The sequence below is a fragment of the Ptychodera flava genome, chromosome 15 (assembly GCF_041260155.1).
Source record: "Ptychodera flava strain L36383 chromosome 15, AS_Pfla_20210202, whole genome shotgun sequence".
Lineage (NCBI taxonomy): Eukaryota > Metazoa > Hemichordata > Enteropneusta > Ptychoderidae > Ptychodera > Ptychodera flava.
Window position 1 is genome coordinate 26,993,896 of NC_091942.1, and position 24,199 is coordinate 27,018,094.

The following is a 24,199-nucleotide window of genomic DNA, read 5'->3' on the forward strand; positions in this document are numbered from 1 at the left end:
ATGAACGAAACAGTCATCGGGACCAATCATGTCGTTTTTTCATTGTTATCATTTCGTAATTAAACATACTGTTTTACGGCATTGAAATGCACGATGGGAGATGAATGACACGAATAATGGCGCCGATCTTGAAAAGTTACATTCGATCTCTTCAGATATTCAAGCAAACTTAACGATGCGAATTACAAGGCCAAGGGAACGTTTGCGTTAACTGAACAATAGAGGGACTATTCACCACAGGGGAGAAATAACTTCGATGATTTTTCTCTTCACGAAAACAAGTGTCTCGAAATTCATTTGCCATGGTCCTGTGATTCATAAATTGCACTTGACAATGTCTGGCAGAATTACACGGGTGCTGAACGTAGCGGAGAAAAACGATGCGGCGAAGTCGCTTGCAGATGTCATGTCAAGAGGCAGCTATAGCAGGGTAATAATTTTATATCTTAGTGTTGATAGCGCTTTTGGTGGCGGGGCGATCGGTTCTGTTACGCCTTCCATAGTATTGTATGATTTGGTTCTGTCACGCCTTCCATAGCAATTAGAATTGTATGATTTTCGCTAAGATTGTAATTTGCAATGTTCAATGATACAATTAACTACAGACAAACTGTTGGAAAGAACTAAGAGGATCGATAGTCTCGTTTACCGTGCTGTACCTGGAGTGTGATAGTCCTACAAAATATTCGATATTCTCTTGACCAAAGATACTCTATGGTTACAACTGTTTCATCATCATCATCATCATCATCATCATCATCATCATCATCTTCATCATCATCTTCATCATCATCATCATCATCATCATCATCATCAAAAACAATATTGTCAACATTGTCGTCTTCTATATTTACGAGCACAACCAATGTTTTGAATTACTTCTGTAGCTCATGCTGAGATTTTTCTGCTTTATTTTTCAGAGGGAAGGGTTTTCCAAGTTCAACAAAATCTATGAATGGGATTTTAATCTTTTAAATCAAAACTGTAGAATGACAATGACATCTGTGTCTGGGCATCTCATGAACTATGAGTTTGTTGGAACCTATCAAAAGTGGTGAGTGAGCCTATGAGCCTTGTAGCTATCTGTGCTCCCCTTAAAATTTGTTGAAACACCTTCACTAGACCATAGACAGTGGAATGTGCTGTTCTACTGTCTATGACTGAATACAGGACGTACATGTATATGTATCATGTGACAAAATTTTTTATCTGTCAACTTAAAATTAACAAAATTAAACTTAATAACTGTATGTTGTTAAATTTGATGAGCAGTGATTAGACTAGACTCTCTCACAACCCCTCACTGGCTTCACGTCAGACCATAATACCGCCCTCAGCAGTTGAGCTGAGCAAAGCTCAGCTCAGCGGGCCGGCGAAGCCGATAGCACGGCTTGCTCAGTGAGCGTCGCTTGTTAGAAAGACCATTGAGGTCGCATAACTACGTAGCGAACGAAGGGGCTGTGAGAGAGTCTATTACTATGTTCAGACAGGGAAAAATTGAAACGCTTCTGCAACACTATTTGTGATTTGTAAACACAGGGGATTAATAGATTGAGTCCGCTTGCGTCCACATACACAAAATTAAGCCATTGTTTTGATGTTTAAGACGTCTTAATGCGCCCTCTCGAGTTCAAAAGGTGTGTATGGCCAAGCATTGTTTGTAACAAGATGGCTGAAATGGACGACGTCGTACTGGCTGTAAAGAATGTGAAAGAGGCTCCCCACCTAACTATCCAAAATGTTTTTGTGTCGAGTTTGTGTTTTATTCGTTTCTAAAATGTGTTCCTACATTCTTATCCGATTGTTTGTGTTAATAAAAATGTTTGTTTCGCCTCGCCATAAGCTTTCCTCACACAAACAAAACATTACCGTCCACACTAATCCAAACTTCCCTACAAATATCCGAGGCGAAACAAACATTTTTATTAACACAAACAATCGGATAAGAATGTAGGAACACATTTTTGAAACGAATCAAACACAAACTTAATGACTCAATCGAATATTTTTGTTCCCAATTAATAAATCATAGACAATCTCAATGCTCGGTTTATGGCAATTTTTGTCGACTGATAAGTCTTTTCATCTTCAACATTCCATTCTAATTTCACCTACGGTATATAATATCCTAACCTCCTGTGACTTTCCTTCTAAACGTTGATTTGCCTTGTGCACCTAAGAGATGCTGTATTTTATGCCAAAACGATGAAAAAATATGTGAAGAAATAACCATGTATCAGTCAGTACGGCAGGCGAAACCCGGACGGCCTTACCGATTGGGGACAGAGCAGAGTAGATCGAAACGCAAACGGGGTATTATTATAGGAAAGGCGGTGACTTATTTTAAAGCTGAATAAAATGCTGTCTCTGGTTGTGTAAGTCTGTTGATCGAAATATATATTTTGTTCCCAGTTGATTAATCATGGGGGATGGCAGTCTCGATCTCCCCTTTATGGTTCGATATTTACTGACTCGTTCCCTCTCATTTTGTCAATCAATGAAAGCATTTTGTCTTCCATATTCAATATTACTTTGACCGATGTTACATCCTGACCTATACTGTCATTAGTTTTGACCAACGTACAAAGACATTGCCCATGCGTCCGGCTGATGAGATGTTTTGCAAAACGGTGAAGAAATGGGGGCCGGGAGACATCGATGTCAGTCTTTCCGGACTGTTTACATGTAGCTAATAGGGGATATCAAAGGAGATGAATCAGTTAGTTGAATAAAACATAACTTTTCGGACTTATTTTATGTCAATTTTGTCAATGTCGGACTTTTGATTCAAGAGAAACCAGAATCACCTACAGAGATGTCTGTATTAAACACGGACGCACAATTGGGAATAGTTTGTTATGCTACTGTCGGTCTCAGTCGTGGTGTCTCTTCCATAAAATTTCGAAGCTATAGGTCTACACTTGTCGTTTCGATTCACAGGTAGCGGTACACCGATGACCAGATATTGTACCGTTCTTAAAACTAGTCTAAGCAATTTTACGACACTGCACTATTTGCCATCGTGACTCCCCGTGAACGTCCTTGAACCTATGGACGTGACCATCGTTTTACTGCGCCCATTAGAGTGTAAACCCCTGTTCGTTACCAGCAGAATACTTTTTAAAGTTCTGTACATCAGTGTACACTGTGTGTATAAGCCCTAAACCTAGTTTAATTCAATTATGGAAAGGTATTAAAGAATAAAGGGTCGTTACAGTTGCTAAAATTGCGAGAAAAACGGCACTTTTTACTCAAATAGAATAGTCCTATTCACAAGCGCTATTGTTTTAAATCACGTCCATGGTGTGCTGTTGATTTTCATTCTTTCGTGCAATTTCATTCGCTTGAAGCAATTATCCTTTCATTTGACTGCTCTGTGGGACTCTTCTGAATATGTGTTTTGGATAAAAAGAACTCTACAGTGAAAGACATAAACTTCGACGGTGATAGGTATACAATATCGGTTCGATGTGTGAAGATATACAGATTACAAGTTATTTTAGAAGTTCTCAAAACCAGTAAAAATAATTCTGCGCGCCACTTATTGATAATTTCTTCTTGTGAACGTCCTTGAATCCGTGACCCCGACCATTGTTTTCGAAGTGTTCGACGGTCGATGATCGGTAGATTAATGAAGATATATGTTACTGAACTATGGTGTGATTGTTTAATAACATGGTTAGGTAATAGTCGGTGTAGTCTGTAGAGGCGATACGGCGAAATTCCACGGCCCAAGGGAGCGTACATCGCATGGTTTCTTACAACGAACGAGCCGTCGGTTTCCATAGCTACTACGTGAAATCCGGCCTCACCGATGTCCCGGGCCGATGTCCCTGTCCTGATTCGGAGAACAACTTTCGTGTTGTGAGGTTCAGATGTCCGATTTTTTCATATTCAAAAGGCTTATTGATTTACAGAGAACGCCCGTCTTGTTTTTAGCTTTAACTTAGCACATGATGGCAATTGAAAATTCAAAGCCAAATAGCCAGTGGGAAAAAAATAGACGACTCGCTCTCACCAGCGGTCGAGGTCGCAATGAAAAAAAAATCGAAGTCTCTGAAATCGGTATCATTGCTCCGCCATGTTTATTGTTGGTTGTACGGCCAGTTTAAAGTCACAGACTTTCTTCACGGTAAAATTCATATAATTGCCATACCGCGAAGTTCCCTGTGCATTTCAATATGTCTATTTGGAAGCAAAAGCGCCACGGACATTCGATCGATGGTGATGAACTTTCTCCAGGCCGTGACATGTCACCAGTTACGAACTTTACCGGTTTTCGATACGAAATATGCATTCGGTTTTCGATACGAAAGATGCAATATATTATCAGCGTTGTTCACGTTGTGTTTTGAGTTTGATATGGAATATAACAGGAAAACACTAACGATTAGAGTGACGATAGAGACCATGCCCGATACGGAAAAATTGACATCAACTACTTGCAATGAGCAGTGACCTGAAACTTCAGACTGATATATAAATGTCGACAATATAAAACATTGAAATGCCGGAGAGAGAGAGGGGGAGAGAGAGGTTTACGCTGTCGCGAACTGATTATACTCTTTCGGATATGACTTCGTTGTAGACGATACACAGACATCGAAAATGTACACCTACTTTCCAGAAATTCGACTAATCTTATAATAAAGAGTGGAACAAATCCAAAAGTGTTGGTTGAAGTAAATCTTCAGATGTTGGTTTTCTAAAGTTAGATAATACTTACAGAAATATGGTCGTCATAGTCTTCTTTTAAAAACTATTATCTTCAACACCACGTTTCTTATGATCGGTGATGTCATTTTTTATTATTTTTACAAACTTTCAATGCATCAAACGCTATGAGAATATCTCATCTGCCTGTCAAGGAGTTACAATATATTTCCAAGGGCTGGCACACGATGGCAACTTACGTGTCGTCCGTCGAGCGGGCGGGTGGCCAGTGTCACAGATTGTTCCGTCTGTAATCGCGGCCACTTTGATTTTGATGTGACACCAACGTGCGTTTGAGGTTTTTTTGTTACGAATTTGTCGACCTCACAAATTTCACAGTCCATGCTTTGAAGCAGTCTCAACATGGCAAACATGTCTCGCTTAAATTTCATCATCGTCGTTCCAAATTAAATTTGACCACTAAATTATTTCGGCAGTTTTAATTTCTATTAATTCGACGTTTTTCAAATCGTAATGAATTTTTTCTGGTCGAATTGATAGGGTTTTGGTAGCAAGCTTATCTCTTCGTCGGACCAGTATACCGCGAGATGTAGTACTGTGTTCGGCAGCCATGGCGAAAGTGAATATTGTATATTGGTTGTTGTTTGTTTTATGTTACAAATACCTGTCGCGTGAGGGCGTTTGAAACGCTTCTGAAGCGGCTCAGTCTGTCCACACAGCGATTTGCGGATAGAGTTAATCCCTACAACGGCTCTGGTCGGGCCGACTAAACCGTCTCAAATCTGAAACGCTTCAGAACCACTTTGGAGTGTCCACACATAACTTTCTGTGTCAGTATTGGTCCAGAACCGTTTCAGAGACGTTTCAATGGCCTGTGTATGAACGGCATATACGATTAGACATCCATCTTAGGAAAATTGTAATGCCACAACAAACAAACCTTTTTTGCTAATCTGCTTAAAACACTGAAAACATACTGATAACTGTTACTCCATGACAGTGATTTCCATCTAAGAGAAATGTTCTCACTTGATTTTTAAGAGTTTGTACATTGAATAATTATCAAACATACATAGAAGTACTCAGTTGATAGTATTATTAATTTTTTTAGCTAAGGAGAATATTTTTTGTTACATGGTAGATAATGATAAAGTGAAGCAATGTGGATATTTGTCTGCAAAATATACGGGTTGTATATATCAATTAGGGCAAGATATATATATATATATATATATATATATATATATATATATATATATATATATATATATATAATATATATGTGTGTGTATATATATGTATATATGTATATATGTATATATGATATATATATATATATATATATATATATATATATATATATTATATATATATATATATATATATATATATATATATATATATATATATATATATATATATATATATATATATATATATATATATATATATATATATATAAGAAACTGTAGGAATTCAGGTGATCCCCAGTGGAGCGTGGAATGGGGTGAAGATAGAAGAAACTTGGGTTGAAACACACTACCACACCTGGTTGTTAGGTTCCAAACGTATTTATTATACCTCAAACACAACGTTTCGCTCTAAATTTAGAGCTTCTTCAGGTGTTTTCTACAATAAAAAGTACGAACATGAAAATTACAATGGTTGAATTGTGTAGGAAAACGAGCAATGTAGAGTTATAAGTCTGTGAAAATCTGGAATGTACATGAATGACAGGAGAGACTAAAAAATTACAATGGTTGAATTGTATAGAAAAACGAGCAATGTGGAGTTACAGGTATCTGAAATCTGTAAATGTACATAAATGAAAGGAGAGAGACTAACCTCGAGGTTGTGAGTACGGTCAAAACTGTCTGGACCTACGCCGAGAGCTGGAAATTGGCGCGCTGAAGTCCAGGGGGGGGGGGGGGTACTTTAAATACTCCAAAGCTCGTATGTGGGGGCGCTGTCAAATGCTATGTAAATTTTGGGCGAATGTTTAGGCCAGCTGGAGACAGTGTGTCAAGTTTTTTGATCCATTGTGATTCTAAATGTTTGCGTAGTTTGTCATCCTGTTTATTGACTTGGATGATGCCAATTATTGAAACATCACTGATACTGTGTTGATCAGAATTAAAATGTATATATATATATATATATATATATATATATATATATATATATATATATATATATATATATATATATATATATATATATATATATATATATATATATATATATATATATATATATATATATATATATATATATATATATATATATATATATATATATATATATATGTACCAGCACGATTATTGTTGGGTAGGATCATGGAGGTAGTAGGAGCCATGGTAGGATTAAGAAGCAACATGTACTTTTTCAATCTGACAGGCATGGCTGCAACCCTGTAATGCTATTTGATGCACCAATTGAAAAATACTGCTCTCAAGATTTTCAGAATATTAAGGTGAGAGTGTGACACAAGCTTAAAACCTGCAGGTCTAATTCCCCAGTGAACAGTTCTTGTTGACATTGACACTGTACACAGTGGAAGGTCTTTGTCTCTTTCTGTGAAAGTTTTATCAAGTTACTGTCAGGAAGTTGGATTTCAGATAAATCCAGTAAACACCCAGCCTCCCTAAACACTTTTTTGATCTTGATGATCAGTAAAATGAACTAAGAATTGCTTGTTCACAAATTTAAGACAATACACGATCGATATCGACATTTTGAATGGGAATCACCTCATTTTTAGCTCTCATGTATATATGCCAATGGGAGGTATTGTTGTAAGGTGGAAAAATGGCCGTCTGTGTATGTTATATGTGTATGTATGTATGTTTGTTTGTTTCTGACCGACGGCAGAGGACATCGCTTACTTTTTTGCAATTTCTCTGGGATCTCCCCAGCTTCATGAAACAACTTAACCCTAGGATTATGGTGCAAACTTGTTCAGTGTTGGCATATTCATATGAACTTGGATCACTATTTCAGAGGACTTTGGAACGAGAAGCCAGGCAGTGTCAGATACTGGTAATATGGACAGATGGCGACCGAGAGGGAGAAAACATAGGATATGAAATCATTGATACCTGTCTGAATGGTAAGAAGCTTGTCAATCCTATGACTGAATAGGGTGTACCCTCAATGATGTCACAGCTCAATCACTAAAACGTAAACAAGACTTTTCCTTACAGAAAGTGGGAAAGGCATAACGCCAGTGCTCTTATTTTGAACTGTAAAACTCACAGTGGCAAAGAATCAAACCACAAGCTGCAGTAATAAAGGCAGGTGTACAAAGAAAATAATGTGTCCGCATTACTTTTAGCAGCAGTCTATGAGGCTTTTGTTGCTGTGTTCAGAATTTAAACAGCAAATGCCGTCAGCTATTGTGTTTTTGACAACACGATTCTTTTGAAATCTAATTTATAGAGACTCATCAATAGAAATATTTTTGATATTTTTTCAGTTAATGCAAGATTAAAAGTTTACAGAGCAAGATTCTCAGAAATTACTCCAAGGTAAGAAGATAGATAAGTGATTAACTCAGTTTTCTTTATCAGTTTGAAAACTGTTATGTACAGTTTGTGAATTTTATAGGACTGGTATTCAAATTATTCATCATTATTCCTTCTTGTGTTCTGAGTTCTAAAGTTTTCTTTGCCCCTCAGTTCCATTTAGTTTCTATAAAATGCTCATTCGCGATTCTTTTCCAAGAAAGAATGCTTTGAGATAAGTGATAATGCTGAAAATTCAGAAAACTAGGTATTTTAATGATGCAATGTTCATGCATGTGTTTTCTCGTACAGGTCCATCAGTAATGCATGCAGAGATCTTGGTCCACCTGATAGAAGGGTATCAGATGCAGTGGATGTCAGACAAGAACTGGATCTCAGAACCGGTGTGTAAATTTGCTTTTGTTGAGGTTTTGCAGTCTCTTCAAGTCACAGGTCTTGTTCACCATTCTCATTGCCAAATTGTGGTACAGGCTGAACACACAAAATATTAGGAAACTCAATAATTCTAGTGCTATAATTTTTTGATGGATATTGTTTACATTCTCAACATATACATGTTTCATGAAGTACTGCTAACTTTCATAGCCAGTTGCCCTCTCGAACATATAAAATGTACAATATTTTTAGAAATTGTAGCAGTGTTTTGTCCTTTACTAAATTTATTCCGTTATGTTATCCATTCAGAGAAAGAATGTCTGTAACCAGGCTATTCCAAGTCTTTCAGTCCATGCTTTGTATTTACATCTCATTCTTTTTTGCATGTAAAACTGTGCCCTGGCTCAGTGATTATACTACTTCTGTTCTGACAAGATTGAACATCTGTCTGTGATTAGAACTGCTGTCAAAATGTTACAAAGTCTCTGAGTTCAAACCAAATGCATATATTTTGTAATTTGGATAATTAAAAAAAAATGAACTCTGATATATTACTCCACTTGAAGATTGATGACATATTTTTGGAAAAGATTGAACTGAAAGTTATTGAGTAATCTGCTTTGCTTTTCATTTCCAACAAATTCCAACCAGTGAGGTGTTTCAGTAATCTGCTTTGCTTTTCATTTCCAACAAATTCCAACCAGTGAGGTGTTTGAATAATCTGCTTTGCTTTTCATTTTCCTACAAATTCCAACCAGTGAGGTGACATGTGAACTTTAATTGTTTATTTTGACTGAGTTTCATGCATGTTGGATTTTTACGAAAATGAACAAATTCATTTATCAGCATTTATTACCAGCTTAATGAAATGCTAACTCGTAACTTTGTTTTGTTTTATGCTTCAGGTGCTGCCTTCACAAGATTTCAAACTCTCAGACTGAAGAAAGTCTTTCCCGAAGTCTTAGCCGACAGTTTAATAAGCTTTGGGTCATGTCAGTTTCCGACACTGGGATTTGTTGTGGAACGCTACAAACAAGTGAAAAACTTCATACCGGAAACATTCTATAAAATAAAAGGTTTGACATGTGTTTATGTGTCTTTGCTTATGCAGAGTGGTAGTTTTCTCCAACTCTAAGAAGTTGTTCCTTATATTTGCCAGTCTATGATGTTTTCAGCAGGATCCATAAACTCTTGGAAAATCCTTGAATTTGAAAGCCTCCTTGAATGATACTTGAAAACGAAATTGAATCTTGGAAAGTCCTGGAAAATTGATGAGCCACTCATACTTTTGAAATATCACAAAATGATTGATCATGGTAACCTATGAATGATATGTCAAATGATACATGAAAATGATATATTGTGAAAATAATACCTGAAAAACCTTATTTTGGACTTCAAAAATTCCTTAAAAATTGCTGAATAAAGTCCTTCACAGGTGCTTAAATATTAGGGTATGTTGAGTGTATGGACCCTGTTTCATATACAAGCGTTATTTACAAATCAAAATTGCAGAAAAGGATTCATACTTCCAGTGCATACTGGTACCACCGTGAAGACTGGTTGATTGAATATGTATCATTGCTTCCTTATAATGTTGTCACAGGTTTCAAATGAAAAACTTTAATAAGTCATGTTTATTGTTATCAAAATTAAAAACTTCATTCTCAGCTTCTGTACATTTTCAGCTAGACCTGAATTTATTGACTTTGTAAAAATAATAACCAGTTAATTCTGTGATGACCCTGATTATATTTGATGTACTGCGTTTCAGTGACTCATACAACTGATGAGGGCAGTGTTGATTTCAATTGGAAACGGCACAGGCTGTTTGACCACACAGCATGCTTGGTGTTCTATCAAATATGCATGGAGGTAAGGATGTCTGTAATTTCTCACCAGGCCTTCTATAGCGTTTTCTAACAAGAAATATTTGCTGAAAGGAACCGTACATGTTTAATTAAGGGAAGCTAATGGTGCCGACATGTAGCGAGTAAAATTCAAAGAAGCAATTTCATTTATGAAACTTTCATGAAACTTCAATGTTCTGGAGTTATAATGCATAGTACATTTCAAAATGTTGTGGGGAAAGCTTGAAAATTACAAAGTTGTCTATGTGAAAATGATAGTGCTTTATGGTAAAAATCCAGGCCCGTGATGACCTTTTTAATAGTTACGGTAAATCACATTGAATCAATATTCCTCTTCACAAATGAAAACACAGGTAGTTTACATGAAATTATCTTGATTGTGTCAGACAATTGGGAACAAGCTTATTACTGTATTGGGAGTGCTTGGTTTGCTCAGAAACCTTAGAAAGTGGTAGTACCATGTTTTCAAACATAGACTTTGAGAGGTCGTGACCTCAGTTGTCTTCATCTGTTTCAATCCTACAGAACCCAACAGCTAGAGTCATTGAAGTGAAAACCAAACCTAAGAGCAGATGGAGACCGACACCCATGGACACAGTGGTGAGTATCAGTGTTGTTCAGCCCTTAGTCACTGAAACTGCAGATTTAACAGCAGCTCTCAATACTATCATTTCTGGAATATTGACACAAAGATTCATGAGTCAGATAAAAAGCAATCATGTTATGAACTTTCCTCCGTAAGAAGAATTTGTTTGTGCAGACCCATGGCAGATACTGTGTAGCTAAATCAGACATAAAGGTTTATCACTTAAGAGACTATCATGTTTTCCAAAGGTCTGCTCTCATTTTATCAGCATATTTCCTCTTTTTTTCCTTTGTAATTGTCCAAAATATTTTTTTGAATTGTCAAATTTGTTTACCCTTTATTTGCCTTTCAGGAACTTGAAAAACTTGCGTCTAGAAAACTTAGAATTACAGCCAAGGAAACCATGAAAATTGCGGAAAAACTTTACACACAGGGGTAAATATCAAAGTGTCGATTTATTCAAAGAGTTGTTACATTGTTTAACGGTACCTCTATCATAGTGATGACAATACACTGGAATATCAGGTGGAAATGGTCCAGTCACCCACAGTGTTTTCAAAATTTACAATATGTTAACTTTGTTGACAAAATAATATAGTTGTTGACCCAAAATAGAGTTTTCAAAAGTAGAAGATTGCAATGTCATCATTAACACTTTAGACACAGAGAGTCTAAGGGATTACATAGAGTAGGAAGAAAATATGTCAAACCAGCTGTTTTTCAATGAGTTCCTCTCAAGTTTCACAAGTATCATGATTTAATAAAGTTACTGTTGATTATAACGGCCAATGATTATTATGAAATCCAGTTCATCACTTTTATCAATGGCATGTGAAATTTTTCTGATGTGTCATTCGCAATTAATTTCCTACCCACAGAACTTAGCACCGCTTTATTTTTTTGTTTTCCATCGTACAGGTTCATCAGTTACCCACGTACTGAAACCAACATTTTCCCAAAGGAACTTGATCTAAGGCCTTTGATACAACAACAGACAGTGGATCCCAACTGGGGAGGTAGGCGGATATTCCACTGTGTAAATTGGTGTAAAAATAAATTTGGAAGAGCTAATTTAGCCTGAAATGTACCAAGTATATCTACCGGTAACATGGTCAGCAGTTTGTAAAGGAGGAAGTGCAAAGAGCTGAAGATGTTTAATTTTGAATCTTACAGACTAATATATCACTAAATTTTGATTTGTTGTTTAGGTCTTTAGTGGTTTTTGCCTTTCTCAAACAAGTAGCAAGTTATTCTTCTGCATTCTCAGTGTACACTTACTGTTTTGTTAGCATCCCTGAATGAGTTTAAACCATGAATATGAACATGAAGTTTTTCTTATACTTCTGGAAGTTGTTGCCCGCTTTCTTGCTTAGATTGAGGGTTTTCGAGATGAAGAAAGTGTTATGGCCTGTAATGCAATTGTATTTTTGAACAAATTTCACCATGACATTTTAACCCACTACACTTCTCCCTCACAACAAATCATTGCAAAGATCACTAAATAAGCTTCTAATTATTCACTTTAATATTGTCATCATCTTTGCCAGCATTTGCCAATGGAATTCTGCAACATGGACCGAATCCCAGGCAAGGAAAGAAAACTGATAATGCCCATCCTCCAATCCATCCCATCAAGTACACAAACACCTTGTCAGGAAACGAGAGCCGTGTCTATGAATTGGTTGTAAGGCATTTCCTAGCGTGTTGCTCACAGGTATGTGCACATTGTCTTTGTTCAAGTATTTCTTGTTATGTGCTTTTCAACTCCTTACTATAAAATAATGCAATGGAACATGCAAAGCCATGGAATATAACATGTAAACCATTTTTCAGTCAATTTAGGAACAAGTGAGTCGGGGGAAAAAAATGAGAGCAGTTTGCCAAGCTTTCAAATTTACAAGACTTTTTGAATGTCGGTGAAAAATAATATCATCAATTGTTGTATTACTATATGTATATGTGTGTATTACTTACTACACTGCTTTCCAGTGACAATCGTACGCTATGACTGTGTTTTTCTGTATTTGAAACCTTTATTGGTTAACATGTAATTTGAAGCTATTGGAAAAAGTAAGTCGTCACCTTATAAGTCATGTTGCAGTATTAATCATGATGCCCATGACACAGTGAGCTTTGAAATTGGAATACTGACTTTTCAATTGAGCATGACGGCACGATATCTATTGTATATTTTGTTTTTATTTTCATGCCAACCTACATTCATTACTAGGATGCTCAAGGTAGAGAGACTACGGTGGAAATAGACATAGCAGAGGAAAGGTTCACTGTTCAGGGCATTATGATCATTGCAAGGAATTACTTAGATGTCTATCCCTACGACAAATGGAATGCCAAAGTTATCCCTGTCTTCCAACAAGGAGAGGAATTCCAGCCCACTGCAATAGAGGTCAGTTGATCAAGAGTGTATACAGAGGATTTTCCTCAACTAGATATTGCAAACAATATGACTCTTATATCACTTTGATGATTATCTTGTAAATACCTGTAGCAGGTAAACTTTGGGCTGGTAGTTGTTGCACAAGACTGTTTTCTGATCATCGTAGAATCTGTGATGCTCAAGATAACAACTTTATGCCAACTATATGAAACAAACTGGGTTTTGTATCGCATAGTTGCATAGCTGCATATCTTACCACAAAAAATCACTGCAAATTGCTGCTCAGATGAAGTGAATGTTTTGAAGTTTACGTGAATTTGCAACAATCATCACTGGCTTGAAGCTAGGCAGAGACTGGCAGCCACATAAACTACAATCCTGACAGCAAATATCTATATATAATAACACAAATTACTTCAAGTACAAAGTAATAATATCTGTTACTGAAGTTTCATGCATCCTGCAATCACGTAGAAACAGAATGGTACATCCAACCGCATAAATTAGAGTGTAGATCTAACAACCCTTTCACTTCTGTCTGAAGATTGCAGGATGCATGAAACTTAAGTAACAGATATTTCTGTTGCAATGACTAAAAGCAAATATTGTTGCACATCCCTTAGCCATCTACACAGTATGAGGTTTATCATGTGAACATATCTCAAGAGCCTGAGATCCTGTTAAACACCTTAGCCTTGCGAGATCTTTGAAAAATCATCTACAGCATCGTGTCTCACATGTATTCTTGTCTATCACAATCAAGGGAAGTGAAATACTGATGAAATATGAAACATGTTTTGATTGTTTTCATTTTTGCCCAGATGGTGGATGGAGAGACATCCCCACCTCCACTACTGACGGAAGCTGATTTGATTTCATTGATGGAGAAGCATGGCATAGGTGAGTTTGCGCAGTCCAAATACTACACAGGTTGTCATCTTTAGTCATCTTGTTTTTTGTGAACAAAGAAATTAGATGACTCAGATTAGTCCCAGCTAGGGGAAAGTAAGGAAAAGCTTATACCTTAAATACTGAGACATGGATGGCTCCACATCATTAGTGGCTGATATTCAGTGTTCTCCCCGGGAAATTCTAATAGCATAGCAGCTAATTAGCATGATGATATAATTAATTAACATGTTTATATTGAAAATCTAATGCCTTTATACCAAAATTAAAGAGTAGTGGCCACTATGCTTTAATTGCTTTTGGGAGAACACAGATATTTAACCCTTTCACCACCATGGTTTCACCCAAGCCCATTGTTTTCAATTGTGTGTAGACCTGATTACAGGGAATTAGGGTGAGCAGGTTAAATGGAATGTGCATTTTACTTTCTATTCTTTGGTGTATATGCCAGGCTACCTGGCGATAGTGCAGCTGAAAATTAACTATTTCTATCAATGTTAGGTCTCAACCATCATCAGTGCAGTGGCAGCAAAAGATTTGTTGTACATTTTGGTGTTCAACAGACTGCAAGCTGGAAATATGCTTGTTACACAGTTGAGTTTGTCAGAAAAATCAGGCATACCGGCACCCTGCTGTGTCCACACTTCTGCAGTTATTTCTTCAGATTATTGTTTGTTTCCACAGGTACTGATGCCACCCATGCAGATCACATTGATACCATTAAGAGTCGCAATTATGTTGGTTTGACCAACGACAGTAGATTTGTACCAGGCGAGCTGGGCATTGGACTGGTGGATGGTTATAACAATATGGGCTATGAGTTAGCCAAGCCAGACCTCAGAGCTGCTTTTGAAGCTGAACTGGTTGAGTGAGTTTTACTGTGAAAGAATTCAGCTATTTTCCAATCAATGTTTTTTTTAAGGACATGTAGGTTTCAATGATCACACTGCAGTTCTGTTGATGTATACATGTGTGATAAACCAGTATTTGTATTGTTATTTTTTCTGCTGAATTTGTGCTTTTCTGAAGAGAATCTAGTTAAGTCAACATAAAAGATTTGCAATCTTAAATAATTTTCTCTTTATGGAAGAACACATATGCACAAAATCTGAACTTTGTCGTTTTTATTCAAAAGATTTAACATTAAAAAGTGAGAAGTACAAACCACAGGCAGTGAGATTGTGCAAAATTAAGTCCATGGAAAGAAATCGAAAACTTGTCTTTCCTGATTATCAGGCAATCATCCTGGACATGAATTCACAGTGCGAGATGAGATCACTTCCACATTCTTTCACTAGAAGAGGCTGTGGGTCATGAAAACACACACATGACGAGTGACATTGACTGCATCTAGTGGAGATGGGGATTTCATTGAATTTTGATTATTATGAAGAAATTTGTGCCATCTACATGAACTATACACCACTTTTACTCCATGGAAACTGATTAATACACTTCAATCACTTCATATTTTGATTTCAAATATGTTTTCTTCAAAAACCTGTCAGCATTTTAACCCTTGCTTGCCTGAACACCTACATAGTTGGGTGGGGGGGGGGGGGGTTAAATCCAGATATGTTATCAGTATTACCATACTGCAGGATGATTTAACAGAAAGTGGGGTCACTGTTTCACGTTTTCTTCAAAAATAACACAATACCATAAGCATGTAACATTTCAAGTACAAGTTACATTGTGCGGAAATATTTTTTTTTCTTGGTTTCAACTTTCATACCAGCCACAACTATAGACTACCCATGCTAGGTGAGCAAATATGCCTCAAAATATGGCAAGACCTATCCATTCAGTCTCAACAACCTATATCAGCCATTTGTCGCATTTAGGGGAAGTTCAAAGTATGATGTCATCATCAAATTTTTGCATTTGAAAACTTCATTTAGAGCAAGTCTTTTTAGGTCAAATGCAACAAGTTTCATTTGTTATTGTTGTGTTTTAATGGTCCATAACAAACGTCAATGACAACAGTAAAAGTTTGACTTGTTTTCTGCAGGATCTGTGAAGGAAGAAAAGACAGAGACAACGTACTCAGAGAACAGATTGCAAAATACAAAAGCGTTTTTGTAGAAGCTGTTGAAAAGGTAATGATTGAGACAACGTTTATTTTCCTGATAGTGTTTTGAATGGCATAAAGAAATGATTTCAATTTTTTTATGTGTACACTCAAAGCTTGGTCAATTTAGGCTGTTTTCCGTAATGTTAAGAAGTGTTGCAGCCAGCAACCAATAAAATACTTTGTGATATTATTAATGGTTCTAAGGCATGAGTAAGTCAACCTCTCTTTGATTTCTGTCATGCAAGTATACAGTCACTATTTTCCAGTGTGATGAGTCAGGCCTTACTATTTTCTTTGTTGTTGTCAGACTTTATGATTTCATGATGTCATAAATATTTGTGATAAATTTGAAGAAATGTTCCTGATATTTTTCCTTGTCTTTTAGGCAAACAGATTGGATGAAGCACTGTCTGAGTATTTTGGTGAGGCACATCAATACACAGCAGATGGTAGGTATACCCTGGTTACTCAGTACAAGTATATGTTACTGGTACATCACATCATTGAATGACAGTAGTGTGATAGGTTTGATGAAATGGTCTAATATTTTTTTCAGGGCACTGAAGAAATCATTATGACCAATGTTGTATACTAGTAATTTAATTTCAACCTATGCTCTGAAAGACCTTTTCTATGCCATACAGGATATTATTTCAAAATTTTCTGGTGCTTCTCATAAGCATGTCTTTATAATGAGGTATTTTTCTGTTGAGTAACAAGTCTCATGTTTCAATTCTTTGCTTCTGTTTCTGTTTTAGAAATACAACACAGTGATATATCCATGCCAGTGAGACCCTGCCCGCACTGTAACAAAGCCATGGTCATCAAGTCGAAGAAAGATGGCGGTCAGATGCTAAGTTGTACAGGCTTCCCTGATTGCAAGACAGCCGTGTGGTTCCCAGCATCTGTTGAAAAAGCCAGCTTGGAAGATTCCATTTGTAGTCAGGTAGGTCCAACGTACTTAGGATACTGGGCAATGAATCTTTCTCCCATTCACAAATCTTAGGTAAGAAAGCAGGGACAGCGTATGTCTGACATGACAATACCAACAGCCTTCACGAAATATCAAGAAGATTACCAACTCAGGTGAATTTTTTTTTCAAACACAATGTAATATTTACTTGTATTTTGACAGTGTCAGCCGGGACCGGTTCACAAAATCAAGTTCAAGTTCAGGCGTGGAAGTGTACCACCAGGCTATCCAGCAGAGTAAGCATATAATTAAACTCATCAACTTTCCACCTCACCAAAAACTAGATGTACCTCATTTGCTATCTTGATCTTTATAATTTCCTCCTTTGTGGAGTTTTGATTTCTTAGCCGTCAAAAATATTTAGTCACACAGGTGACAAATTACTGATGGATGTATGTTATCCGTTACAGGTATATTTGCTGCATCGGTGGATGTGACACTGCACTTACTGAGTTAGGATTTAATTTGTCCTATCTTAGAACAAACACTTCTTCAGGTGAATTGCCATTTAGTTTATTCAATTATTTTATTCTTTGATGGATTTTTTCATGCTGCCAATTTTGCTTTATATTTCTGTAACAATAATGTGGTCATGTGACAGTCTGTATAGAAATAAAGTGCTTCATCAAATGAAAGAAGCTGTTAACCTACACAAATTCGAATTATATGTAATTTTTGAGTTTTTTAATCCCTGACAAATTAAGTTTTCAAATCTGTGTATATGATAGTGAAAATGAGAGTATTGACATAATTTTAAGAGGTATTTCCCTGTAATATAAATGGAAGAAAACTATGGAAGAGTATTTCTACCTTACAACTTATCTCATGATCAAAAAACAAGTTCAAATTTAATATCACATTCAATGGCTGTTTTTAGGGTCTACGTCAAGGCAGAACTCGTCCCAGAGGGGCGGCCGTTCAAGGATACCATCTGGAAGATCCAGCTTTGGCTCTCAAGATTCTGGCTACAACAGCAGCTTCACAAGCTCTGGCAACAGCACCAGGACACCAGGCTTCTTGTCCACAGGACAACGTGGGGGCGGTAGCAGCCAGAGGGGCAGAGGAAGAGGAGGAGGAGCTGGAAGAGGAGGGCCCAGCCAAGGAATGGACAGACAGCCTCTTGGATCTATTGCATCCAGGTAATGTTGTATGTATTTAAAGAATTTGACAATCAACCTGTGATTTTCAAAGCATCATATTTATTGAAGTAACCACATGTATTTCTGTAAAAGAATCTTCACTGCCTCAATGATGTTCTTTGTACTATGGTATTTTTACAAGTCAGCACAATATTGTTGTTCTGATTAAGTCATGGATACTGTACCTTTCGATTTTACTGAAAATGATGAGTTCAGGGAGGTACCCGAAACAAAATCTAACCATACCCATTTCACTTTTCTAACACTGTGTAATTAGCAAGAATGATACACTGTATGATACCTCCCAATCTTAAATTTATTCCCATGCATTTTCATCTTATGCTGTTCAACCAGAAAGGGAAGAGGAATGCTCATATACAACTCTTCTCATTCACTCAGCTGGAAGAGAGCAGATTAGGTTTTGAAATCAGTAGCTTCATTCCCTTTTCCAGATTCAACACAAATAATTCCAGTGATAGTGCCATAGTTTGTAACTGCAATGAGGATGCCAGGATACTGACAGTGCGTAAAGAAGGACCAAACTGTGGTAAGTGACAATACCACCAGTATTCTGTGAATCTCCTGATACTATTGTGTGTGTAATCATGTATATGTGAAGGCCTTGTGCTGTCATCAGTCTGGACTGCTGCAACACAGTGGTCTCTGATATGACTAGCTGCTACTGGTAGATATAGGAGTGTTGATAAAAAATTATTTTTGTAAAACTTTTGTTGTAAACCACTCTGAGTACAGATATGAGTGAAACTGTCATCTTCGAATACCTGTTCTCTCCCAAACCCGCATTTAGAGACAGCCTTTGTATTTTTCCTCTTTTTCCACAGGACGACAGTTTTACAAGTGTGCCAATGGAGCCTGTGATTTCTTTCTGTGGGCGGAATCAGACACCACGGCTACAAACACCAGTAATTCCCTCCCCAGTTGGGGTGGCAGTGGCTTTGGGAACAGCAGCAATGAGAGAGGAGGCAACAGTGATACGCAGAGGGGTAGTAGTGCCAATGCGTGGGGTGAAGTGGTTTGTCGGTGTAACCAACCAGCTGTCAAGTAAGTGGTGTGGCCGGTAGTCTGGTTCAGTCCTGTGCGTTGAATACAACTGTCCAAGGTTTCTGAAATAATATCAAGAATAATAATTTAGAACCTCAATGAATCTTGATATCATCCTGCTGACTTCTGTTCATGCAGTTACATGAAGCTAGACTTGTTTTCTGGTGTTATCAAAGTATTGTTGATGTTGTATAAATAATTTCAATAAATTATTTTCATCAAATTCTGTCACGACATTTACAATTCTTCTGAAACTGCAGATGTGTACAATGTCAAAAATATATTTGAATAAAGAACTGAATTTCAAAGATATATTTTTTCACACTTCCTTTATTAGTAAGGTTATTTTACTATTGTATTCCATTATCCAAGGAATGTGTAGTGTTTACATTTATATACTTCATATATAAAGGATTGCTGCTGTATACTTCATTTTATCCTTCAGAGTGACAACTGAAGACTTCTGTGAAAGTTTGTTCAAAAGATACACATCCTCACCTATGTTATTCCTTTAATTTGATTTTAAATGAGTAAATTCTACAGTTACCATTCTTTGATACAACCTACTTGTTAGCTCTGACCTGCATAGGTACAAACAACTGACTTGATATGATCCTATTGTCAAACAGGCGAACTGTGCAGAAAGAAGGTCCAAACAAAGGTCGCGAGTTCTGGACTTGTCCCAAGCCTCGTGACAATCAGTGTGGCTTCTTTGAGTGGACAGATGGTGTTGGAAACACAAATGCAGGCTTTGGAGGTAAAGTATTGTATGGACAATGTATGGTGACATCAATATAGTCTGAACTTCAAATACCCATGCAATGTTGATAATTTATGAAAATATGCATATGCAAATGGCAACTTCTGGCCAATCAGAAGTCTGCATGCTTGTTACTACATCTAACTCATACCTAAAGCTGTAACTGGTCCATCGTGAACTGTATCCTAAAAAACAGGGAATGTGTTGGTAGTTTTCCGGCTAAAAACATATTTTTGTGTACTATTTAAGAGAATTTTCCATGATACGATCATGAAATGGAATGAAATGTCTCCATTTCCTGAGTTGAAATTTCTCCTCTTGGTTGTGTAGGCAATTCCAGAGGGTTTGGCAATTCCGGTAGAGGTAGGGGAGGACAACGCAGTAACTGGAATTCAAGGAATGAGAACGACGGTGGTGGAAATCCAAAGAAGAGGAAAACAGTCACCTGTGGAATCTGCGGCCAAGAAGGTAAGATGAAACGTATCACTGTGTCCATCATTTTTGCTGTGATGCTTTAAGGCTCTTTGGAAAGCTGGCGTATGCACATGTAAACATACATCGAGTATTCTTAAGGAGGCACCTCGAAACAACTCTGTCATGAGATTCAGAATCAGAGTACGCCAAGGAAGAAGGCGTGGTTAGACCGATATTGATTGCTGAAATGCAGTAACAGATATACAGCAAGGGGTGAAATGTTGATATAATGCACACAGATATCATCCAATTATTCTGACATATGACACCTTGAAATTGTATTCAGACTTTAGGCGAATTTGCAGACAAAATTAACCATATGTTAGAGATTACGTATTTTGAAGGCAGGCCATGTGTTTTTTTTGAATTTTGTATGATGGTCAAGTTCAAATATGTGACTTAATACATATGTAGTTTCTTTCCGAAAATATATACTTTTATAGGTATTTGAAAATATCAGCAGTCATCTTTATCTATCTGTAGAATATATGGTAAACTCCTACAGAAAACATGAAGGACTTGTTGACTGATTTTATGATTCTTGTCTATCATTCACAGGTCACACAAGAAGAACATGCCCTCAGAGGTGACAGCAGTGAGTAGAACCCAAGCCCAAGCCAGCAATACCAGATATCCCCTTCTGTATACATATAACACATAATGTATGTGCCCCTTTTTCTCAGACAGTTGACAATATTGTTGTAAATTTTACATCCCAGAAACTATAGCATGCCAAGTTTCTCATTATTTCCAATTGTAAAGCAGGGTTTGTTGAATTTCATGTGTGAGATCTAAATTTGAAATTGAGATGAAGGATACCGTAAGTGAAAAGTTTGACACGTGAACGTATTTAAGCAATGATGTATCCCCTCCTATCCCATAATGGATGAAAGCAAACTTTGGACAACATAATGTACAAGGTGAAGCCAAGTACATTATGGAGTGTAAAGTTAGTTTTCATCCATTATGTGGGAGGAGGTGGTACATAATTGCTATTTGTAGTTTTGCCAATACATGTAACAGTGAATTTGTAGATGTAGAAAACATCTGGGGCCACAATGCTGGATAATCAGATACATCATCAGTAATAATCTGGGGTTATGCCATCACAAAATTCACTGGTATTGACAAAGCTGTGATAGAATTTTCATGATTTACTTAAAATAGTAGGGGCACAGTGTCACATTTGTCTCCTCCCAAAGCTGGGAAAATTATTGTTAGAAAATAGGTTATGGAAAAAGTGCAGCATCAGCATTTGTAAACAAGTTTCGATAAATTTGATTGGACAAGCGGATATACAAATGACAGACAATATAGACTATTAGAGAAAGAATGGAAAGAAACCATCCCCACAGTGGAATTTACTGTAAAGGACATTATGTTCATACCACAATACACTCAGCAACTGTAGACATCAACATAAGACTGTAAAAGTTGAAGAATACTGTCATACCCTTCAAGTGAAATGAAAATCATCGATTTTTGGCTTGAAATTACTCAAGCATACAATTATGAAAATACCAAAGCATTGGAGAGGTAAATGGTGCTATACGTATGTAAATAGATAACTTTGTAATATTTAATTGATAACTGTGGAAATGATGATTTTATTAGCACTGCCATCATAGTCGTGTTCACTGTAACACTTCATATCACGATTGATATACAAAGGATACAATATTTGTAAACCAATATTTACTGTTGAAAAAGTGTTTGAACTTTATGTAAATGTATAAGAAATAAAGTTTAATAACATCAATAGTGGACAATGGGAAATAGTCAATATTTGCTCAATCTTTATGAATTATAAACCTCCTACTACATCACATTTTGCATAGCTTGCTAGAATCAGAGAAAACAGAATTGTGCCCTTCAAGGTATATAACACACCACAGACTTAAAGTAGAATGCGCTTCGGGGACAGATGTTCAGACTCTTAAATTGTTACAATTCTCTTCTGATCTACCACTTGTAGAGGCAGATTTAAAGCTTTTGGGGTAAGAAAAATTTTCAGTGTAAGTTTTTCAAAAATTGAACATTTCATTTTTCCCTATCGAGTTAACACAGGGATGGCGGCCATTTTGAATTTCAAATAATGGTTAAGGTTCAGTGATTGTTTCTGTACTACTACTAAACCTTTCACGGTGAACCCTGACATTTATGCTTGATTTGATAAGAAAATGGTAGAAAGCTTCACTGAGGGAAGTTAGAACAAGAGTTAAAGTCTTTCACCTTTGACGTTTGTACTGCCTTAAGAAAGTTAACTTTCACACAAGTAAATTTTACATATGACATGAGCCGGTCAAGGGCTGATGCTAAGAGATTTCCAGAAATTGCAAAATTGAACTTCTTAGTTTGAAAATCTCACAGAAATATCGGGCACATTGGAAAAGCAGAAAAGTTCTATGTAAGACATTGACACACATAAAAGATTCTCCAAGTGTTGTGTAAACTTGTTTAGGACTTCATTGTAGTTTTTGTGTTTTATATACCCACAAATTTATAATAAGTGTTTGGCTGCTGTACACAGACATATGGAGAGGTGCCAGACCATGCCATAATTACTCTTGAGTGACTAACTTTTTTTTTCTGAAAGTCTATTGCAGTTTTTTGTCCAACATGAGTCTTCTGATGGTTTTCGCTAGTGATCACAAAATAAAATGCCTCTGCTATTTTACCAGTGTTTTCTCTCCATGAAGAAAGTAGTTTATAAAGTTGATTGCAACCCCCTTCCCCAATGATGACCATTAATGACCATATTGAAGAACCTTCGTTTATGTTATGCAAATACACACTGCCCGCATGAACATGTGTGAACGAGAGTGAGCGGACAACCCATCAGAAGATGGTCCCTGCCTTATCACGTGACGCAAGCGCCACGCTTGGCGCTTTTTCTCATGATTCAAATTGATGAAGCCCAAAACTGCACATTCTGCCACTTTTTTTATCTGTTTTGGTAAAAAATCACATGAGTTACAAATGGCAAAAATGGCTTTTCCTGAATAAGTGACCCAAAAGCTAGCACATATGTAAAAATCAGTCTTTGTGAACTTCCCCTTTAAGAAGTATCAAGGGATTTAAAGGGACATAAGCTGTAACTTGTGGGAAGTTTTTTTAGTATTCTGCTTCTGTATATCAACTGCCATGTCTGACCTTAATCCGTTTGTCATGCTGAAATTTCAAGTATTCTTTTTGTCAACACAGCTTGTATGTGTGTAGTGATCATTGTTTATTGTTTACAAATGAATTCTAGTCTTGACTTGAATACAATTTTCAACAATAACAACGGAGATTATACTCATATAGGTTGTGTTGATATGCTAAATACTTTGCATTAAATTACAGTTTAGGGATTCAATGCAGACAGCGTAAGGAAACCA

General features: G+C 36.7%; 1 protein-coding gene across 2 annotated transcripts; it reads left to right on the top strand.

The window, feature by feature from the left end:
• The first annotated feature begins 90 nt into the window (after positions 1 to 90).
• LOC139151713 (DNA topoisomerase 3-alpha-like) lies at positions 91 to 22,590 on the top strand. 2 transcript variants are annotated; one of them, XR_011556476.1, is made up of 27 exons: positions 91 to 430; positions 921 to 1,054; positions 7,072 to 7,147; positions 7,675 to 7,783; positions 8,150 to 8,201; positions 8,490 to 8,581; positions 9,479 to 9,649; positions 10,348 to 10,448; positions 10,970 to 11,044; positions 11,383 to 11,465; positions 11,949 to 12,046; positions 12,578 to 12,744; positions 13,261 to 13,437; positions 14,250 to 14,328; positions 15,022 to 15,205; positions 16,349 to 16,436; positions 16,797 to 16,860; positions 17,170 to 17,357; positions 17,547 to 17,620; positions 17,795 to 17,880; positions 18,262 to 18,523; positions 18,976 to 19,070; positions 19,366 to 19,585; positions 20,215 to 20,342; positions 20,676 to 20,813; positions 21,378 to 22,076; positions 22,231 to 22,584. XR_011556476.1 is itself a non-coding variant. In XM_070724674.1 (26 exons), the coding sequence occupies exons 1-26, from the start codon at positions 257 to 259 to the stop codon at positions 21,407 to 21,409; spliced, it is 3,147 nt and encodes a 1,048-aa protein (XP_070580775.1). In that variant the 5' UTR covers positions 113 to 256; the 3' UTR covers positions 21,410 to 22,590. The 2 variants fall into 2 exon arrangements, 1 of the variants encoding a protein (XP_070580775.1); XM_070724674.1 differs by having other exon boundaries at positions 113 to 430; positions 21,378 to 22,590.
• The last annotated feature ends 1,609 nt before the right edge of the window (positions 22,591 to 24,199 follow it).

What these genes read in the sequence shown, in the direction of transcription:
- LOC139151713 (XM_070724674.1), top strand. Translation starts at nt 257, where the DNA reads ATGATTTTTCTCTTCACGAAAACAAGTGTCTCGAAATTCATTTGCCAT. An exon ending in TCCAGCCCACTGCAATAGAG is followed by an intron (nt 13,438 to 14,249) that starts GTCAGTTGATCA and finishes ATTTTTGCCCAG; the next exon opens with ATGGTGGATGGAGAGACATC. An exon ending in CTTGGATCTATTGCATCCAG is followed by an intron (nt 18,524 to 18,975) that starts GTAATGTTGTAT and finishes TCCCTTTTCCAG; the next exon opens with ATTCAACACAAATAATTCCA.